The 22,611-nt window shown below is 41.1% G+C and overlaps 1 protein-coding gene across 4 annotated transcripts in view; it reads right to left on the bottom strand.

Annotated features, from left to right (window-relative positions):
* LOC138630099 (1-phosphatidylinositol 4,5-bisphosphate phosphodiesterase beta-1-like) overlaps positions 1-22,211 on the bottom strand; it is a 116,428-nt gene extending 94,217 nt beyond the window's left edge. For 3 of the 4 annotated variants that reach the window (XM_069714216.1, XM_069714217.1, XM_069714218.1), the window contains exons 1-2: positions 21,868-22,210; positions 17,181-17,258 (exon numbers count right to left, since the gene is read on the bottom strand). In XM_069714216.1, the coding sequence (XP_069570317.1) occupies positions 17,181-17,258; positions 21,868-21,966 (177 nt within the window). In that variant the 5' untranslated portion in view covers positions 21,967-22,210. Of the gene's footprint in view, positions 1-17,180; positions 17,259-21,867 lie in introns of all 4 variants that reach the window. The other variant, XM_069714219.1, reaches the window with a different exon arrangement.
* Between the last annotated feature and the right edge of the window lie 400 nt (positions 22,212-22,611).

Raw genomic sequence — 22,611 nt, 5'->3', positions numbered from 1 at the left:
ATTTGCATAGTTTCACTTTCAGTGAAGCTGTGTTCAATTCAACTGTTCCACTATGCTAATGGTATGTATGTATAATAGTAAAACTAGTCGTGGCAGCAACACTAAAGAACACATATCAACCATGCCAATGTATCGGTCAGGCTCTGTTGTCGACCCGCTGCTACTTAGAAGTCAAGTGCCTTTTTATCCTCTTTCTTGGAAACGAAACCTTCGGCAATTACATATGTTTGTCAACCAGCCCTAATGCTGTTTGATACAAATAATGGAGCAAAGCCACAGATGCAGAGACAATCATCATCAACAGAGCGCAGTGAGACTATAAAGAGGAGACTGAAAGGTTTCACTGCCACCCTAAATTCAACTCATCTGCTAATGCACTGCTGAAAACTAATTCTCCATGTCCCTCTCCTCCTCTCCTCTAATGGGGCAGGTGTTGCTCCTCTCCCTCCTGTCATGTTACTCTCTCTCTCTCTCTCTCTCTCTCTCTCTCTCTCTCTCTCTCTCTCTCTCTCTCTCTCTCTCTCTCTCTCTCGAAAGAGCTGGTATTTTCAGTATGGCAGACTGCTGCGCTTCTTGTTTTGCCCCAGAGCACCACCAAGCTGTTTAAATTTGATACCTTCATATCATTCCACCAAATTGAATTGACTTTAGTGGGGAAAGAAAGGCAGCTGACCCACATTTGTGACACACTTAGTTGCTCGAGCGGAAATGGAGCAGGGAGAGGAAGAGGGGAGTCCGAGGAAATTTGGGGATGGACAGCGGAGTGATTGCTTGGCACAAAACTTTCTATATTCACTCTATTTACCAGTCAAGAAAAATATTTAGGTGGTAGGTCATACCTGCAGAGTAAGATACACAAAGCAGTGTGATAGTGGGTTAAACAGATTTTCAGACACTAAACAATCTTGTCACAAATGATTGTGGATTGAAATGTAATCCTCTCCGTTAATAATTTACAGAAAAGGCCAAAATGAGTCCCTTAGTGTGTTGTTAATAAGTTTTCTGACTAATAGGCTAATGAGTGTCAACACACGACATGCAGCCCTTCCAACATGCTTGTAAAGAATTTATAAGACCAGTTGGCGGAACAAAACATACTCTTTCATCTCTGTGATACTTACTACCCCATTGACCACTCTACATCTGTGTCTTTGAAACAGAGTTAAAAACCTCTACTTTCCAGCTATCCACTCAAGCAATTGATCATTCATCTGTGTTGGAGGAAGCACTGGAAATTGTTTGAAAGCAAAAATCCTATAATTGCCTTATTAACAAAGGGGACTTGAGTGGACGCCATCCACCGTCTGGATTCCTCCAACCAAATGAAATGTATTGAGGCCTTTCAGTGAATTTGGAAAAAACCAGCTTGAAACATTAGTTAAGAGGGAAAAACGGGGAGAAGGGAAAGCAAATTACAGCTCGTTATATATTAACAGGATTAATAAAGTAATGCCAAGTGCTTTGGCGCAGAGTTATAAGATGAAGCATGATACACAATTATGAGATCTACAGTGAGAATAAAGTGAGTCTTGAAGAGGCTAAACATCTTGATCTGTAGTCTAACCCTGTGACATTAAATTCTTGTGGGATTTTTTTTCTATTTGCATGCAGAAGGTCGGGAGCTACTTGAAGTCTTTCAGCCTCCCTGAACCGAAAACGCATAATCTTGTTATTTAATCAGATAGTTCTACACACTTGTAAAATGTACTACATGTTTTGGGTTTGGGAAAAAAGTATGTGGTGCATCTGTATCCTTTCAACTGTGAAATGTTTTACACAGTTTCTCTCGCTTATAACATCTATATGTATGTTCATAAGTGTACCAGTAATGTCAAAAAGAAAAGTGCCTCCAGCTAATCTTTCCGTCCATTTCAAGGATCAATTGGTTGAAATATATTTGGAACTGAGAGGCCAAACAAACTGTAGTATAGTATATTTACTAGAAATAGAAAACTGTGGTTGTCCAGAGGATGTGTTCGTGTCACTAACTGTATGGTTTGCACAGACTTTGCACTAAGCCATTTACATGGTAATTTCACTACCTTTACTTTCAAGATTTATCTTGGTCATTATAAGGGCAAGCCAAACATGTGGTCTCTTGATTTTTATTTGGGGTGAATATATGGCTATCATCATTACAAAGCTCCAGTTCGGCTCCTTCTTGTGAAATATGTTCCATATTTATTCAATGGCCAGTTCATGAGTAATTCAGACAAGAGTAGTGAATGTGAAGGTGGATGCAGAGCTGTATGCAGATTATAACTATGATTAAATTTATTGTAATGTAAACTCAACACTTGTTGTTTTGCCAACACTTGGTCGCACAGAGAACCAACTAACATTGCTAGAAAGCTCAAGTTGTGCCATTTTATTTGATATGAATTCACCCTGCTGATAAATACTTTTTGAGCAATTCAACCAAGAAAAGGGGATGTGAATTTGGGCACAGTACATACATAAGGCTCTTGGCTTAAATTTTTGGCTGACATACCTGCTTCACGGTACTTTATGTGCTCCATAGTACATTGACATTATGTGTTCTTGGAGCCTGTTGAATGTGCTTCTCATGTTTTTTTTACTCTTTTGAGTTGTTTTTTAATGGCTTTGAAAATAATACATTTTGTGACAGTTAATTGGATGTTTTCTTTCCACAAACCATCTTGCAATTTTCAGGAAATGAGAAATAGTAATTTTGCTAATACTAGCACAAAAGAGAAGCAAAAATAAGTATTACACAGATAATTAATTTGCCACTAAAGCTAACTTTGCCTATTTCCAATTTTACAACATTCTTCAGAGGAGATATGGATAATTTAAAATATGCCGCTCTGACTTCAATATTTTTTTAATTTAATTTCTCATCTTTCTGTTCTCAGTGATTGTGCAGATGAAAGAGAGGAGAAAGAGAATGGGAGAGCTTCATTACTGGGTGAACTTTTAACCCACACTGGATAATCAAAGACCAGAAATTAAAGGGAAGCTAAATTGCTGAGCAAAATAAGGTGCATTCTCTGTCTCGCATTTGGATCAAAACCCTGCATGAAAGAAAAAGACTTGTTTAATCAGGAAATGAGCTTAATGGAGGATTCTCAGTTACAGTCACTTGTTCTGTAGCATTAACACCACAACAAACTGATGAGCAACACGAGGCTGCGCTCCATTTAGGATCTCCTGTCAAAGCCCGGGATGAAACAGGAAGGAAGTGTGTTCTCTTATTGAGAGCGTGTCTACAGTGGGACTTCAAAGTCTATTTGCTGAATGCCTTTATTTGAAAGGGCTCCCTGAGGAAAGCAGCCACCTGGCTTGGAACAGAGATGGCAGTCAAATCACAGCAGCAGGGGGGTTTTTGAGTACTTTGCAGTATCAAAAAACAAGCTGCATGGATTGGATTGTCATGGCAACTGGGCAGGGTTAGTGTTTGAAGTGAAAGGAAGGGAAGGAGAAAGACAGAGAGAGAGAGTCAGTGTGTCTCTGCTCACCAGTTGACTCATAAAACAGGCAACACAAATTTGAAATATCATTTTAACAGAAGGATCAGAGTTTTTATGTCTGAGCTACGTTTTCTTCTGTAATTGATTCAGCATAATTACAAGTATTACAGCAAATCAAAGAGAGCTATAATTCATCCCCTCTGACCTGACACAGTAACACTCAGACAAACTGTGATAAAGGATCTATACATTGCTGTGGCCCTCTGTAACTACTGATTTCTGACCCCCACAACACATAATACAACATAAAAACCACGGCCCTCCACACATTTGATTGACTAGTGACCATAACAGTCGATGTCCAGCTGTAATCTGATTAAGAGATGCTCTAGTATACAAAGCAGAATCACCCACAGTGATGTTAATTAGGGAGAAAAAGAAAGGAATTTATTTGTTTTCAGATTCTGTTAATTTTACTTGCATATCTCCATTTTCTAGGTAATATACAGTGGGTAAAATAAGTATTGAACACGTCACCATTTTTCTCAGTAAATATATTTCCAAATGTGCTATTGACATGAAATGTTCACCAGATGTTGGTAACAACCCAAGTAATCCATACATACACAGAAACCAAAACAAATAATCTCAGAAATTAAGTTATGTGTAACAATGTGAAATGACACAAGGAAAAAGTATTGAACACATGAAGAAAGGGAGGTGCAAAGAGGCATGGAAAGCCAAGACAACAGCTGAAATCTATCAGTAAATAGAAAGCAATCCGGCCCCTTGTCAGTGCAAATTAATATCAGCTGATTCAGTCCTAACTGATGGACTATAAAAAGGTGTCTCATTACCAAGGTGTCACACAAGAAACATCTCATGATGGGTAAAAGCAACGAGCTCTCTCAAGACCTTCGCAACCTTGTTGTTGCAAAACATACTGATGGCATTGGTTACAGACGCATTTCTAAATTTCTGAATGTTCCAGTGAGCACTGTTGGGGCCGTAATCCGGAAGTGGAAAGAACATAATTTCAACATAAACTGGCAATGACCAGCTGCTCCTCGCAAAATTTCTGACAGAAGAGTGAAAATAATTATCAGAAGAGTTGTCCAAGAGCCAAGGACCACTTGTGGAGAGCTTCAGAAAGACCTGGAATTAGCAGGTACAATTGTTTCAAAGAACACAATAAGTAATGCACTCAACCGCCATGGCCTGTATGCACGCTCACCACGCAAGACTCACACGCAGATTTGGACAATCCTGTGAAATACTGGGAGAATATAGTCTGGTCAGATGAGAGCAAAATTGAACTCTTTTGATGCCATAATATACACCATGTTTGGAGGACAACACTGCACATCACCCTAAAAACACCAGACCAACAGTGACGTTTGGAGGTGGGAACATCATGGTGTCGGGCTGCTTTTCAGCATACGGTACTGGCAAACTTCACATAATTGAAGGAAGGATGAATGGAAAACTGTACCGAGACATTCTTGACAAAAATCTGCTGCCATCTACCAGGATGATGAAGATGAAACGAGGGTGGACATTGATCCCAAACACACAGCCAAGGAAACTGTCGATTGGTTCCAGAGAAAGAAAATAAAGCTGCTACAATGGCCCAGCCAATCACCCGACTTGAAAATCTATGGAAAGAACTGAAGATCAGAGTTCATAGAAGAGGCCCTTTAAGATTTGAAGACTGTTTGTGTGGAAGAATCGGCCAAAATCACACCTGAGCAATGCATACGACTAGTTTCTCCATACAGGAGGCGTCTTAAAGCTGTCGTTACCAACAAAGGCTTTTGTTCAAAGTAATAAATAAATATCTGTAAGCGTGTTCAATACTTTTTCCCTGTGTCATTTCACATTATCACACATAACTTAATTTCTGAATTTATTTGTTTTGGTTTCTTTGTATGTATGGATTACTTGGGTTGTTACCAACATCTGGTGAAAATGTCATGTCAATAGCACCTTTGGAAATATATTTACTGAGAAAAATGGTGACGTGTTCAATACTTATTTTACCCGCTGTAATTGTCTGAGTGGGTAAAAGAATACCCAAGGGGCTCAGCTGAGTGAACACATTCAACTTTTTTTTTTCATTTGCAAATGCTTTGTGTATAAGTAGGTCAAATTATGAGTAAAAAAAAAAAAAAAAGGACACATATGGAGAATGATTAAACACAATCCCCAGGTCAGATTAAAGTCCTGTGACATTTAGGACCGCATGTTTTCAAAGATAAATCAAAGCTGGATATAAATAAAGGCCTCAGTAAAAATCAAACTAAACACTTGATGGATCGTCTTAAGTGGCGCTACAACAATAAATATTCCAATAATATACCGTACACCTCCTTACATTGCAACCAAGGAGGAGTGCAAGAGTATGAATTTAAACTGGGATTGACTTTCCCTCTTGAACTCTCTTTTATCATTCATCTCACAACTACTTTCATCACTTGAGGGTATACAGTTAAGTGCAACACCATGAACAGCTTTGACAAAAGACTGTCTGAAACGGCGTGCCACCATCCCCCAGCCTTTAAGCGTGGCCATTTAGAATAGACTTATTTTTATATGAACTCCTTTAGACTCAGTGGAGTCTTGGGATGCTTTCACACCTACCTGGTTTGGTCCGGATCTTCTGACTTTTCAGTTTGTTCTGAACCAAATTGGCAGGTGTGAGAGGCGCCTCTGACCCTGTTCCAGACTAAGCGACCGAAATTTGGTCATTTTGGATGGTTCAAACTTTCGGAGTAAATACAGGAAGTTGATTTTGGCTACCAACACCAATTGAACAACAGAAAAAAAAGAAAAAAAAAGAACTAGAAGTGAAGTAAAAATTAGCTGCAGCACATGGGCAGAGGAGGAAACAAAGCATTCAATGGAAATGTGGTCTGACGTACAAATCAAAAGTCAACTTGAAAAAAACATAAAAATGCCAAAACTTAGAGCTTATTTTCTGGGAGGAGAATTAAAGCTGGTAGTAATGCCGTAACAATAATATAGTGGCAATGAAATTAATCTGTTTAGTTATTTTTGCTCCATTCAAACCAAAAAGGCTACCGGCTAAATTGACAAAATGCTGTCAGCAGACACACAAACCAATCAATGTCAAAATTAATGAGACCAACCCCACATATCAAAATGCCCTTAATCGACTTTGGCTCCCCAAACATCAGACAGCAAAGATAACGATAAACTTATTGTTTAATGTTTAAGTAAACTATTGTAATCTGACATTATATACTTTTTTTCTGAATCTTGTGGACAACACAGAGACTTTAGTAGTTCAGCTGGGAGGCACTGCCATGCAGACCAGTATGGATGAAAAAGAAAAGCCATAAACCAGCTGACACTGACTGATTCATCCGTGTTGTGAGTTCAACCAACAGATCAACTCCGCTCTGTCTCAACCATGAAAATATCTAACTGACAGCTACAGCCTCTGTTGCACATTTAAATATATTCAAATCACGGCAATGTCAGAGTGACAACTCAAAACTCCAACAAAAGCTGCTGCACGGGGGCCTATACCAGAGTCGTCCTCCTGACATCCCATGTTAAAGGTCCAAATGTTCAAAGTTCACTTTTGGCTCAGCTTATTTACTGCCTGCAATAAAAAAGGCTCCTAACTGCCTAGAGGGATAATAAATATGAATATGTGAGTTTTAATTCCTTGCACACAGCTAGGTAAAACGTAATCTGTGTGAGAAATGGCAACAGTTGTTTATATAAAAAGATTTCCCTCAAAGCATTGCGTGTTATTGTGCAGCCAAACCAATATATGAACATAATGAAGAGGTAATCAGCATGTCCAAAGACAGTAATGACAGAGAGCACCAAGAGACGTAAAAGCATACAGAAATAGAGTGGCAGAGGCAGAACTTAACCAAAACGGGCAGAGTGAGATGACGCAGACCTTCCAGCTGACTGCAGTCTATTGAGTACAGATAAAGTCAATTTATCGTCATCACTGTTAACCAAACATCTAAGTGCTCCACATCAAAATTTCACTAACCACTTTCTTTGGCACCAGAGAGGCATCCTTAGATTTTTTTTTTTTTTTTTATAGGCTTGAAATAAGAGAGGGTTTTTCTGACAGTGTTCAAGTGAGTGGATCAAGGCAGCCGAAGAAAAAGGCGGTGTAATTATTTCAGTCATCTTCATCCAACAAAAGTCTCCCTTTCTTCATCTCTTCCTTTCTCGCTCTGCTCTCGTACTCCTACGACTGTGTGCTACGCCATCATACAAGCACTTAGCCCGCAAAATATCCCACTGCAGCCTGTGTGAACTGTGTCAGATGAAAGAAATCAACACAATAGAGATCAGTTTTGAATAAGTGGTGCAGAAATAGGCCGGCATAAATGTTATAAATACCTGGACACATGAGACAATGAGAAGCTTAATCAGCCTCTTCACTCTGCTGTCACATTTTAAACAGGCAGTCACACAGAGCACCTGTGATTAGTCACGAGCTGCCGTCTCATTGTACACAAACACAGTGCTACAACAATATTTTGTTATAAGCTGATTGACTAATTCAAGTTTCAGATTATGATATTTGTTTTTACAGATGAGTCAATACTGGCCTTTAATGTATTCTCTCATGAAATACTCAAATGTGGATCAATTTCCTTTTCGTCACAATCAACCAACAGTGAATTCACCCATTGGTTTGTGAACGGCCAATATGAAGGCTCAAGTTCGGATTTTGGCCGGCAAATCTTGCTGTTCAGAGTGGTTTGGAGTTGGAAGTGACCATATTTGTACAAGCTTGTGAGCTTAGACTTTATCTAATTGAAATCTGATGATAATAGGTCCCACCCACCCATGGCAGTAAACTGACTATACCAAAGGCTGACAATCAAACACACACGCCCCCAAAAACACGACGTTTTAAGTCTTGTTTTCGAATTAATGACCACCCGAAAATTAATGACAAGGATCGACTTTAGCTAGCAAAACTGAAATAACTAATTGGAAAAAAACTATAGATTGTTCAATTTTATGAAACTAGTTGAATGGAAGTCAATGCAGCCGGAGGCTTTTTGAAGCCAACCCCTCGTGGCACCCGGTGGTATGGCACTTTCGCATCAGCCTCATTTTTCAGACCTGGAAGCTACGTCCACTTTTATATACACTCTATGTTCATAATACAGGTCTATCAAAATGTAGAATATGAATCTTGAATATGAAGGGAAAATACATTTTAAGCCAGTTTACAGGCAGCAATTCCTGTACTGAGATCCGCAGTTATTAAGATGGGTTAAATTATTTCCACCAATTAAAAACATTTTATATTTTCCCACTTTATAGCAGCAGTCCTTCTCACCAAAATGTAAAGTCAGAGATAAATAAACACCTACAAACGAGACTTGTTGTGTTATTAAGTTATGTTAGGAAAAAAATATTGAAATAAAGCCCCTGTCTGAGCATAAAAAAATGCATTAAAAACTACAGTTACAGCCCACTCTATGGCTTCTGGTTGGAAAGACAAACAGCAGTAGTTTGTGACTGTGGCAAGAACAAGTTGACTCTTCATGTGAATTAAAACAGTGAGGGGAAACACTAAAATTATACCAGTGTTATCCTTTAAATATCTCTCTGAGGCCTCGATCACTGCACCTTGAAGATAAATTATTAAATAAGAAGGTGGGCAAAATAAGAAAAAATAATTTTCATAAGCATGACAGTGAACTAACAGTCTTCCTCAACTATGAGTATTCAACTCATAGGATTATTTATGTTATAGTATATGATCTCATTACTATAGAAAGTACTCCTGTTATTTTCTCTGACCATTTCCATCCCTGTTAATACTGAAAATGGGCCACAACCCTTCAGTTGCTGCTGCATCATCAATTTCAAGCAATGTGATTGGTTGAGCTTATCACCTGAATCCAGGGTCTTAGTGGCTCTTCTGAGCTGGCCAGTCAGAGCTGCTGCCATTGTTAAGCCACCTCTGTTCCAACTCTGCAGAAGTACTGAGATTCACACTGAACGCTTTTGGCACCAGGGAAACATTTAATCAGCCAAAAAAAAGAAGTCCTCTTTCTGGATCTGCGACTCCCAAGTTTTGTGAACAGATCGCAGTTGTTCAGGAGAGGAAACGAACAGAACAATATCGCTGCACCTCCTCTTTAGTGTAACTGTGTGTGTGTGTGTGTGTGTGTGTGTGTGTGTGTGTGTGTGTGTGTGTGTGTGTGTGTGTGTGTGTGTGTGTGTGTGTGTGTGTGTGTGTGTGTGTGTGTGTGTGTGTGTGTGTGTGTGTGTGTGTGTGTGTGTGTGTGTGTGTGTGTGTGTGCTGGAGCATGCAGTGTTTACCAAACCAGCGCTGTGCAGTGGAGAAGTCCTAATCAGAATTCAAGGAGTAAAACTGGACTAACTCATGCACAAACAAAGCCTTTTTTGAATTCACCCAGGAACTGCTAATCCTAAATAGTTTGGCAGTGTTTTTTTTTCGTTTAACACCTTTCTTTTTCTGCATTTGATTCTCGGCTCTGTTCCTTACTCCACGGTGCCAAGTTCCAAGTTCCAAGTTCCAACATCCAGGCCACTGGATTGCTCCACAGTCACAGCTCTACCCTGCTCAGCAGACAGACTGACAGTCTGACAGTCACCATTCACTTGTTTTAGGGTGGATGCTTCAAGTCAAGCTGTTGTTCAGCACACTGAATAAAAAAAACCTTTGAGATAAAGCAAAACTATCCTTGCTCTTTGTCATATATATAGGAGCATTTGATGTTCCTAAAAAAACATGGAGTAAAGCAGGGGTGTCCAACCATTTTCACTCTGAGAGATACTTTGGCAAAATGAAAGTATACGAGAGCTCAACCTCTGCTGCACTGACACAGCAGACACAGGTGAAGGCAGCAAGGGGAGATTGTCCACTTGTTAATTGATCGCATTGTTAGCAGCATTCTCTCTGACAGGTAGAAAAATAAATAAATAAAAAAATGATGAATATACCAAATATACCTGGGCGTCCATCAATACACCTGAGCGTCCAGCCCAAGTAAATGTATGGGAAACACTGCATATTGTTCAAAAATGTCACAATCTACTCAGAACTGGGTCATGGGCTACTGGTAGTTCACGAGCTCCAGGAGAACCCTGGCGTAGAGTGACTGATTAAAGGCCATAATATTTAACTACTGCAGTGACAACAGCTTTCACCACACTGCTGAAAACCAATAAATAACACCTACAAAAGGTGTTGGCCGGTTATCGATAACCCTGTTCTGACCTTTTGCTGTACGCTTTAGCCATTCAGTGTTTACAGCAAAGCTTAAGCCTCTCTGAGTGGCTGATTCCTTCTGTCTGAACATCTTATCTAAGTAATTTGGTGGAAAGATTTTCCTCAGCAATCATGAAAATACTATTTAACCAAGATACTGACAGAAGATCTGCTGCATATCTCAGGGTGAATATGGCAGGAAAGTGACTCTATGTAAATAAACTGACAACCACAGCTAACAAAGTTTTTTTTTTTTTTTTTTTTTTTTCTTCCTAATCTTCTTTCTCTTTCTCTGACTACTGATGAGGATGAAATAGGGGCTCTGTGTGCCAGCCTATAACTTGGAAGAGGTCACAATTCACTTTCAGTGGATTGGCTGCAGATTTATGCCTCGTCTCTCGCTCCCATATAGTGCTGACAGAGGTGGAGGAGCAGCAGCCTCAGTAATCACAGAAAATTGCTGTGTTGGGGTAAACAGATGTACGAATTCTGCTATGACAAAGAAAAGGCTTTGTGTTGGTCCATCCCGTTTGTATTTGGACTTAACTGAAACCCGAAAAGAGCTTCTTTTTTTTTTGTGCTCTGGATTATGACAATTCGGGGCTCATCGAGAAATGCTCCTTACATACCAGCCGCCAACTGTGTGACTCTGGTTTTGGCCCGGGGTGAACTGACTTTCACCTCTGAACATCATTCAATGCCATATGCTGAGTGCTTGTCCAGTGAATGTCCTGAAATTGGCACAATACTCAAACATAAATCTCCTGAGAGAAAGCATTTAACCTTTTGTTATAACCACAGCCTGCCTGGGAGAAAACACACACACACACACACACACACACACACACACACACACACACACACACACACACACACACACACACACACACACACACACACACACACACACACACACAAACACACACACAGAAACAATGATATCAGTTTCAAAGCAACATTCCTCACAATATGAGCGGGGGCCGAAAGAGAATGTGACATTTCCAAGGTGTGTGCTGTTGCATGGCAACCATGGCAACTAAACCAAAACGCTGTTAATTTGACTGAGTCAGTCCACTTCTCAGTTGCTCCTCCCCCTGGAAGCAGACCCAACCAACAGGAGCAAACGTTATTTTTAACCTCCTAAAGAAGCACCTGTTCCTGGCTGGACATGACAGGAATGTTGGGGTGTCTGTGTGTGTGTAGGTGCTTCCCAGTGCGTGATGGTTTGTTACTTGAAGCATGACATACACATGTGTGTAATGTGGTCAAATGAGCTCTGTCTAGTTACCATGGCACTCTAACTGGAATATGTAAAGTAGTCAGCCAAAGCGGAGGGTGAAAATGGGAACTCAGTGACTTGTGTCATTCCAATAATGGGTATCAAGTAAATAAGAGACACACTGGTGATGCATTTGCAGGCTATTCAGACCACATTTCTGAGCAAATTCATTGAGTAGAAGCCAACAATAATAGACACAGCGAAACTCCAAGCAGGAAGTGTTTTCTTACAGTTTGGGACAAGGAACCTTTAAATATATTCAAGTTCCTTGTTCTTAAAGTGTCTTGTACTTTTCTTTGATTGAGGGAAAACACCTCACCTATGTTTTCAACATCTACTGATGATGGTATTGAATGGCAATGGGAAATGTGCCAACTTTTGAACTCGGTATTTCTAATTATCAATGATACTAGAAGCAGACACGGTGGAGTATTTATGACCCTCCTGTTAATCTATGTCAAATGTAGGATAGGATTATGTTGACATAAAGTAACTGCGTGGTAATCATTTACGCTGAGGTGACACATGGTTCTGCTCTACTACTGATGGTATTGTTTCTGACATTGTCAGGCATACCATCATTTTCATCAGCTGCATCATCACTGTAATCTTCATCATAATTTTTTTCCATCTGTGAATGTGAATGTGTGTTTGTGTGTTTTTAAAGCAGGAGGCGTTTCAAAATGAAAGGGAGACCGTGCAGAAACATAAAAAGCCAGCCAAATGGACTCATACAAACACAGGAGAGTTATGACTGCAGTAGTTTACATAGCAGTGCCCTGTTTAAAAATACAGCAGTGTGCAGAAATGGAGACACAGCTCACATTGCACAGGACTCTACACTGTTTGCACCTGTTTCTCTATCTACAGAGAAAGTGTAATACCATTAAACTATATCATACTACATTAACTACCTTCAACAAGAGTACTAAGCTGGTTCAAGCATTTGTTTTGGTATGTAGAGAGAAGTGAAAAATACAATTAAGCTTATTATTGAATCCAAAGGTGCTCATACAGTACACTGAGCTGCTGCCATTGTTAAGTCACCTCCATTTCCCCTCCGGACACCATCAACAACTAATACAAGTATCTTGTTACACTTCTGACATTTTCTTCACAGAATACTTTCCTTTCAAAATTAAGGTTGTATCGTCAGCACGACTTACTGTGACCCCAACAAAGACAGCGAGATAAAACTACCTGGATCCCTGAGCCTTGAGTCATCTGCTAAAAGGCAAAGAACATCTCACCTAAACAGGTCTGACCTTTAAACATGGCTGAAATCCACTGCTGGATCACACTCTGGCAGGAGAACTGATCACTGAAAAACCTTGGGATTAACAGCACAGACTTTCGATCACACTTACGTCAGATGCACACCATCTACAAACCTAACAATGTCAAGTTTAGGGATGTAGGAATGTCACACCACAGTCCTGTCAATCAAACAGACACGCGCCCCCAAAACGCTGCTTTTTTTAGGCTTATTTTCAAATTAATGATGGGATTATTTTCAGATGGATCGCCAGAAAACTAATAAGCAAAAGCAACTTTTGCTAGAAACACTGAAATAACTTATGTAAACAATTCTTTGACTTTGTATTTCATGAGAGAAGTTGAATGGGAGTCTATGGTGCCGGAGGCTTTTTGGAGCCAACCTGGAGCGGCACTCTGTGGTATTTCAGCTTAAAACACTTCCGCATTGGCCTCATTTTTCAGACCCGAACATTGGTCCAGACATTCAGGTGTGACAATGCCCTTAAATATGTTCATTGAATTTAAAGGTGTTTCCTTGACAAGATTGAAAGCCATTTAAATAGACAGTAAATCAAGGCACTTGAACCACTAAATGAGTCATGGTTAAGACCTTCAATAAATAATAGAACTGAAAATAAAGTAAATGGATGAAAGTGTAGCGGTGTGTGTTTGAAAGTCAGCGCAGTGGGCACACCGAGTACAATTCTGCTGTGCTCCTGAAGAATCTGAGGAATGCCTTTACTCTGCAGGCCATCAGGCCGAGTCGCTCACAAACACACACACACAACAACTGGACAGAGTATCACGGCTTGTTTAAATTGGTCTGTTCAACAGATGTGTAATACCATCATGAATAAACGCTTGAGACAATATCTCTTTATAAACACATGCGTACAAACACACAGTGGCACAGGAATATAGCCGGTGCCTTTCTTTATGCCCTAATAGAGTTTTGTCGGGGGCTGTGCATGGAATCATTTTAAGTTATTATGTGTGCGGTGGGCCTGTTTTCAATGCTGAGAGACAGAACAGACACCCACACAGATAAACACACACACACACACACACACACACACAAAAGCCTCATCATTCAAAATCCTCGCCTTATGACAGAGGCACAGGAAATAATGTCGAATTGATGCCAACGAGCCTCTCTCAATTCTCTTAGTGGAGAACCACACTTAGTGCTTGTTATCTCCGACCACAGACAAACACACACTTTACACACATACACTCACACACACACACACACTAGACATCAAAAGAGTCTCTTTATTTTTCTTTCTTTCTAGAAAAGGAAGTCTTTTCTCCTTGACTGTTCAATAGAACTGCAGATATTTTCTTTACATACAGTGTGTTAATCAACAGCAGGCTGGAAACATAGTAGGGTCCTTTGTCTGTTGCAAAACAGCAGTCGTTGTACACTCATAAATGGTGTGTTTGTGCGTGTTTGTGTGCAAAGGAAAGGTCTCGGTCAGCACTCCTGATATGACTGCTGTGAATTACCCCTCATCCAGCAAAACATCAAATCAATGGTAGCTATTAATTAGTCTACCTCTGGCTCCCGTTATACACATAAATAGAACAGGAAAACATGACGCCTGCAGAGCTATTTTGGAGGCGCTGGATTGGCAGACCTGTGCTCGAGTCCTCCGCGTAATCAATCCCTGTACCCAACAGTTGTACATACAAATAAACACAGCGAACTGGAACATCAAATTTTAAGGTGAGACTGAGATGAAGTGATTGATAAGGTTCCTGAAACTGATAGCATGTACTATCTTCAGTTTTATAACCTTGTTCCTGGTTATTACGACACTCTTTGCCATACTTGGGAGTGGAGAAAAAACAACAACACAATAGACAAGGGAATATTCTCACAGGTGTCAAGTTAAGGACTGCAGTTGCAGCAGTTCAGATTTCTGTCTCTTTTACAGGTTTAAGTCAGAACAGAGAGGAGAGACCTCCTGAGAACCAGTCAGTGTTGTCATGGATGCAATTGAAGCTAACTGGTGGCCGCTTATATCCAAAAGCTGAAACGTTAAACACAAATGTTTCTGGAATAGTGAGACAAAGAAAAAAGGTAAACCATCGCAATGTTGGAAAATGTTGATATAACTATATTGTTGATCCTGCTCTGTTCCATTCATGTCAACACAGTTAAGGAGGCTGTTTCCAGGGGCTTAAATGCTTCCCAGAGAGCTTGTGACTCCTCTAATAATCCTATGTACCATGATAATGGCAACTGAAATGCCTATCATGGATATTCTAATGGAGTTGACATGGCAATAAGTACTGGATTGCATGATGGCGGTAGTAAATGTAAAAGTTGTACAGTTTGAAGAAACAGTCTGGTAATGTAGCAGCTTTCCGAGCCGTAAGTGCTGTAACTTCCCATGGTGACACAAATCAAATACTGCAGAAATCAGGTTTCTGATGGCTGACCTGTGTCACGAGGGAATATTAGATTGCACACAGACTATGTATACACAAAGGTCCATTCGATTATTTGGTTAATCTTGCCTGCAGATGCCAGTTTTATATATTGTCCTGACACCTGCTTCAGATTAATACCAAACACAATGAGACGAGGAGGCAGTTTTAACGTGCACTTTAGATAAGAACAACACAGACGGTCGTTTAGTGCTTCAGCACTTTCCACTTGCCAATCATCAGGGTGTTGACTATGTAATGGATATCACAGATCCTTCTATTGGTCAAGGCTTTATGTCCTTCAATCCTCACCGCTAGCATTCAGATTGACAATGGCACAGTGACAAAAATGAAAGGTTTCTCATTTCAGTGAGACTAATGCTTTAGTGCATCAGAGAATTATATGTGGGGAGATCAGCAAAAAAGCTAAATCTATCTGTTATGACCTGGCAACGCACTGCTGATACAGTATGTACGAAGCTGGACCAAAATGTTACAAGACGGGTTCCTGTTGCATGCAAAGGCTGTGCAGCATCATGACGTGCCTGTGGAAGCAGTGACCTTTGTGAGTAAGTATCGTTGCTCGATCAGCATCAGTGTCTAAGTTACACAGGCTTCTGTGAGCACTGGTCCGGCTGCAGTGGCAATTTCTCCATTGACATGAGCAGAGAGAGCATATCACAATTTGTGCAAAACTGTTGAAATCTGCAACAGACACCCTTGAAATGCTTCAGAAAGCCTACGGCAACGACGCAATGAACCAGTCAAGGTGTTTTGAGTGACATTCGCGTCTTAAGAGGGCCAGAACATCACTGTTCAACATGGAAAACACACACCAGGTCAGGAGCGCAACCAGATGAGTTTTTTTGCGCACCCTGAATTCGACCCCGGTGGGTCAGACTTTCAATGCCGAGTTCAAATGTGATGTTCTGAGGTGTCCGAGGGAAAACATTCGGTACAAACGACCTGCGCTGTGGAGCGGTGGCACTTCGGCTCTCCCACATGACAATGTGCCCGCTCACAGCACGTTCAAAACGCATATGTTTCTCACCCACAACTACACAATGTTGCTCTCCGCCCAAGTTTCAGGTTCATGGAGAAATCGCTGATGTGCTCGGACCAGTGGTCACAAAAACGCGGTTAACTCATGATGTTGATCAATCTACGAAACTTGGAGTACTTATTCATGAGGGTTATAGCTTCTTCGCTACGAGGTTGCACTACGTTCATGCATAACAGAAGCACTCTCCAAACATTTTGATTCACGTGGGAAAGCTTGAATTATGTACATCACAACATTGTGCTAATTTCATATGGTACATCTTAAAATAAAAAGATAACAGAAAGTATCTGGGCCCAATGTATTATAAAACAATATGTGATTTCTTGCTGCTTGATAAGCTTTAAATCTGGGCTTCCAAATTTAGATTTAATCTTCAAATTAATAAATGAAGACTGCCACAAGAGTTTCAGGAGAGCTCCAAGCTTGAAGGCATGGATAGGTCGTATTCATGTGGTGTCTTACCTTGTTCTGGTCGGTCCAGTACAGGAAGTAACCTTTGGGGTCAACGGTTAGAGTCACCGGGGTCACAGTGGTGGAATCCTGTAGTAAACACAGAAACGACATCGGGAGTCAATGTGTGTTTCTGCTTAGATGTGTGTAGCCTTGTCTGGGTTGTTACATGAGTGCCTGCTTTACGGCACAATATTCTCTGAGTAAACCAATTAATTAATTTGTTGGGATCAAAGCTTAGTTTTTTTTTGTAATAACACTTGCATACCAGAACCTGAAAAAACATTACAAGTCCTGTTTATGTTGTAAGCATGAACACAATCCTTTCCATCAAATGTTCTTTCCGAACCACGACCGGGCATCACCACAAACGGCCAAGGAGCCTGGTGTGTGTGTGTGTGTGTGTGTGTGTGTGTGTGTGTGTGTGTGTGTGTGTGTGTGTGTGTGTGTGTGTGTGTGTGTGTGTGTGTGTGTGTGTGTGTGTGTGTGTGTGTGTGTGTGTGTGTGTGTGTGTGCGATGACTTCAGTCATGAACTGCAGGTTGTCAGCATGTTTCATTTTCCTCTCTTGCTGATGTTTCCATTTTCCTCTCTTGGAACACACACACACACACACACACAGTTCCTACACACACACACACACACACACACACACACACACACACACACACACACACACACACACACACACACACACACACACACACACACACACACACACACACAGTTTGACCCTGAGGCATACATGGCAACACCAGATATTATTGGATGCTTCTATAAAAAGAATGAGCCTTTGCATTTTTTTTGTCTTGTGGACAGTGGCTGTGGATGAGCTGAACAGTAGCATATTGTCCTCCTCAATCAGCTATGGCTGTGAGATCAGAGAGATGGAAACCGCATTTGCTGCACAGAGCTAGAAAATCTTCAAAGTGTCTTCTAATGATGTCCCTATCACAGCATTGGGAGACAGAGCTAATGGTCTGCATCTGCTACACACTTGTCACATTTGGGGGCGACCCTATGTACTGGAACTTTCAGAGTTTAAAAGTTGGGAGAGGGAGGTGGCAGACAGCAGAGGAGTCTGAGAACCATTGGAAATCATTTCACACTGTCTTAACAAGACGGTAACAGTTCATGAAACCTCACACACCTGCTCTATGATGGATCAACACTGACATCCATGGAGAAATTAAAATAAACAGAGGCAAAGCAGAAAAAAAGAAAGACAGGAAATGAGCGTAAACTAAATGAGCGACTCGTTCAGTGTCGGAACTGGTAAAGTGCTGCATCAGTGGCATTTGCCATAGTGACGTTTGCTATGGTAACCCACCATCCCCATGAAATCTATTAGAGCCTCAAAGGAATCGTTTTGGTTCTGTTCACATGATTGCACAATCTTTGCAGGCTTGATTGAATGACAAAAGATGCAGTTCATGCCACTGAATGCACGTAGCACACGCACACCATGCAAAGCCTGAGGGCAGGAAAAAGAAGCCTAATGTTTGCAGTTCTTAGATATACAGTAGCATCTCATACTGAATCCAGCTCATGTCTCTGATCTTCACTCAATTTACAATCTACAGTCCAATTTCTACAGTTACATTATTACAGATGGATATCTCTTTCTGCATGAATATTTATTTCTAGAAAATAATCATGAGCTTGATCTTTGACTTTTCAGGAAGCTGTTTATATTTCCAGTAAATTGAGAATTTTTCCAGTGGGCAACATGTGGCGACGGATGGATGTCAGAGGAAGATGGTTGGCGAGCTCTGGGATTTAGCCTAATGATGTGAGAGCAGTCATTTTCACCAGCTTCTTACTTAATGTCCTGACTCTTCATGGCCACCACGACAAACACATTAAGCCATTATGGACTCTTAGCAAAGACTTTCTCATGGGTCTGCTGCATATTTAGAAAAAAACAAAAAGTACTTATAGCATAGTGGATTAGACTTCAGTGATTTGCTCAGATTACCACCTCCTGAGTGTGACTGCTCATGTTGATTTTTTTTTTGTCATTAATGGGACGACATTAGGCACCAGTGGCCTGCTTTTTAGCAGAATTAAGATGAGATTAGTGACTGACTTGCGAAAGTACAAACACCCCGAGGGATCCAATTCCAAGGCAGGAGACATTGCCATTATTTTTAGTGAACAGTCTGTACCATTAGCCATCACCTAAGGGGATGTGTTAGAGAGGAGATTTGAGCTCAGCAGATTCCTGTTCTGTATGCTAATGACATATTGTGCTACTTTTGAGGGATTTTTATGCTCCCTTGTGGAGCCTGATCATATCTTTTTCTACACACGCCAGACCGAAGGGGAAATGATACAAGTGTAAACTTATAAAAATCTGTTTACACAGACCCAGCATCATCTCTCAGATTTCACATCATGCCAGTCTGTCAGGGATCCTTAAAATGAAGGGTCCTTGTCCTTGAGGATTTGGATGGCCGCCTGTCCTCCACTCTCTCCCAACAGAAAGCAGTCATTGGTGGTAAATGTGCCATTTGAACTGACTGACAAAAAATAACACAATCCAGGCAATATGTGAGGCTGCAACCAGTGGTTTCATGAGCTGAAGAGGCAGTCAGCTGTCTGCAAGTGGCTGCAACTAAAATACAAGGTGTCTGTATATGTCTGTGTGAGGGGAGGTTGGGAGAGGTCTGAGGCTTTCGCAAACATTTCGAGAGGTTTTCTGATAGTTTGTCTATTCTTCTTCTTCGAGAGTCACAGCATTGTGTGCTGTAGTTCTGCAGTGCTTTTCCTCACCAGCTCAGACACTGTGCTTCTGAAAACTCATGGCTTCTAGTTCCTGCAGTACAGTATGCCCTCATTACACAGTGAAAGAAAAAAAAAATGGATTTCAGGAGTGACTAAAAAAAATCTGTAATTTACACGGACAAGGAAAAATAAAAAAAATTCCACCAGAGAAAAGCAATAACGCAATAATTAAATCACATGCATATAAGAATTTCTTTGTTTGTACAATTTCTCGTTGAGAGAGGTTTGAGTGCAGCCAAACGTCCAATGCCACGATAAGAAGAGAATGATTGAATTAATCCTTCCCCACTGACAATTTATTAGAGCTTTTCTCTCTCTGTCTGCCTCTGAATTCCTAGGACTGTCATTCTTTCCATGAAATGATACAGAGAGGAAAGAGGAAGGAAGGAGTGCATGGGAAATAAAACAAGAGACAGTATCTGCGAGTGTGTTCTATGCCGTGGGCTTTTCGCAGGAAAGGCCTGGTGGGCATTTGGTTCTGGAGATAGGCCCATACATACAAACTGAAGTTCATAAACACGCTGGCAGGGGAAACAGACTCACACCTCACACACCCCTTCTCACAACATACCGGGGAGAGAAAGGGGGAGAGAGAGAGAGAGAGGAGAGGAAGCGAGAGAGGAGTGGCTCATTAGTAATTACTGGTTAAAGGAATGACTCAAGTTCTCTTATTTAAGCTGAAGGTTGATGATTGACAGAGCAGCAGGTTTTCAAGTGTGCATAATTCCCTCTCTGCCATCTGTACTGACCACATTCACACTTTTGTCAACGCTCATCCACTAATGCCATCTGTGCTGTGCTCGGCTCACCTGAGCTCAGGGAATCTGAATATGTATTTGTGAATACATGAGCTTATGAAATTATACTTTTAAAAGGCCACTTATGTAAAACTAGCAGAGCTGCATAGTTTATTAGCGACATTTCGTTGCCTCTGCTTGGCTCCATTTAGGATTTGAATGCAAAAAATAATGAGATTTGATTCATCTTTCAGTGTCAGAAAAGTATGTTGGGCAACAGTTACATGTGGGTACATTATCCTCTCTCAACATTTTCAGTGATGGAAAATGTAGGGAGAGAATTGAAAGTATTCACAGGTGGGTACATATTCAAATTCTCACACAACAAACATACGCCAGAAAACATGGGAAGTAAAAACATCACACAGAGTCCGTTTCAGAACAGAGAGAGCTGTTCTGAAGTCACAGCTGGAGATAAGCAAAACCATTTAGTACAATAAGGTCATTCAATTTAAACTCCGTTTGAAGCGCAACGGCTCAGTGTGAATTCTCCGACAGGATTATTCTTGGGGAAAAGGTGCAGTGCGGAACAAAGCTGTCTGGTCAAAGGCCACTACTGTTTTACTCATCAGCAGCGTGCCATCAATTTTAATCAAGGTCATTTCACCCCAGTCAGACCTTTACATAGGAATAGCACCAAGAACAAAGTCAAAGCAAACAAACAAAGACGAGCTTCATTCAACTCTTTGGCTGGTGGTTAGATTCGCGATACACTAATTAGTTAATTGATCAAATAATTCAAAGGAAGGGGGAGGGGCGATATTAGTTCAAACGTTTCCTTTGATTTAGTGAGTGGCGAGCACATTCTCACACAAGCATTGGCGAACACGCGCGCACGCATACAAATACTGTAAATGAAAGCAAAGCACATGTCAGCACACACTACAGCTGCAGTATTTCTTTGAACCGCAAACCAGGAAGCCAAAAGCAGTCAGCCCTCTGTCAGTGCTGTCTCCACTGACTAGTAAATCAATCGGCCACTGTTGCATGAGTAGCCTATAGATTGTGTAATACATTACAGTGCATGCAAACCGACGCGTGCAGAAATCATCCCACGGTGCCAAACAAGAAGAAGAAGAAGAAGAAAAAAAAGATTCACTGTAGGTCATTACTTACATCATCCCATTTCATAAATTTGTTGCCCTTTCTCAGGCTCTCGGGCACGGACACTGGCTTGAGCTGTAGCGCATGAACTCCAGGCTGTGCCCCAGCCATTGACTCATCTACTCTTCTCAACGCGCGGCAGGGGTAGAAAATGAGTCACTTCACTCTCTTCCACTCTTATTTCTCTTCCACTCCTTTGTAATCTGCTCAAAAGCAGGCGGACGGGAGCCCACTACTGCTGCCAGTGTGTCATGCCCGCATTGACGCTCGGCGGTGGCGCGTCTCGGCGTTTTGGAGAGCTGTGGAGGCGGACACAGGCGTCGTGGACCGGGGCCACTGACTGACTGACTGGCTGACTGAGCGACATGCAGTTAAGGACGAGAAGAGAGAGAGAGAGAGAGACGGACTGAGAGAGATAATGGTGGAGAAGGAGGGGGCATCTGAATGAGTTGCAGGTCTGGTTTCAAATGGTACAAGTTAATGCGGGGACAGGATCGATGCTGTAAGTGATCTAGCGCCGCCATGCGTCCGTGGCAATTAGACGGGCATTTAGTGTCCTCAAGTTTTAAACAAACTTGTCACTAGTGATGTGGGAAACATATGAATAAGTGCAGGTGCATGCAACACTGATATTTAGCAATTGCTGGCTTGTGAAATTGTTTTTAGAGTACAATAACAGCAGTATAATAATGAGAAAGATGTTTTATCCCTTGAAATGAGGCAGGATTTTGCGGTTGGGTTTTCATATTGAAAAAT

This window comes from Brachyistius frenatus, unplaced genomic scaffold (assembly GCF_029030835.1).
Source record: "Brachyistius frenatus isolate BFR_SWC_R1_liver_20210118 unplaced genomic scaffold, ASM2903083v1 Contig_128, whole genome shotgun sequence".
NCBI lineage: Eukaryota > Metazoa > Chordata > Actinopteri > Embiotocidae > Brachyistius > Brachyistius frenatus.
The sequence above is the reverse complement of the archived record's forward strand: the minus strand, read 5'-3'. Positions and strand labels throughout refer to the sequence as shown.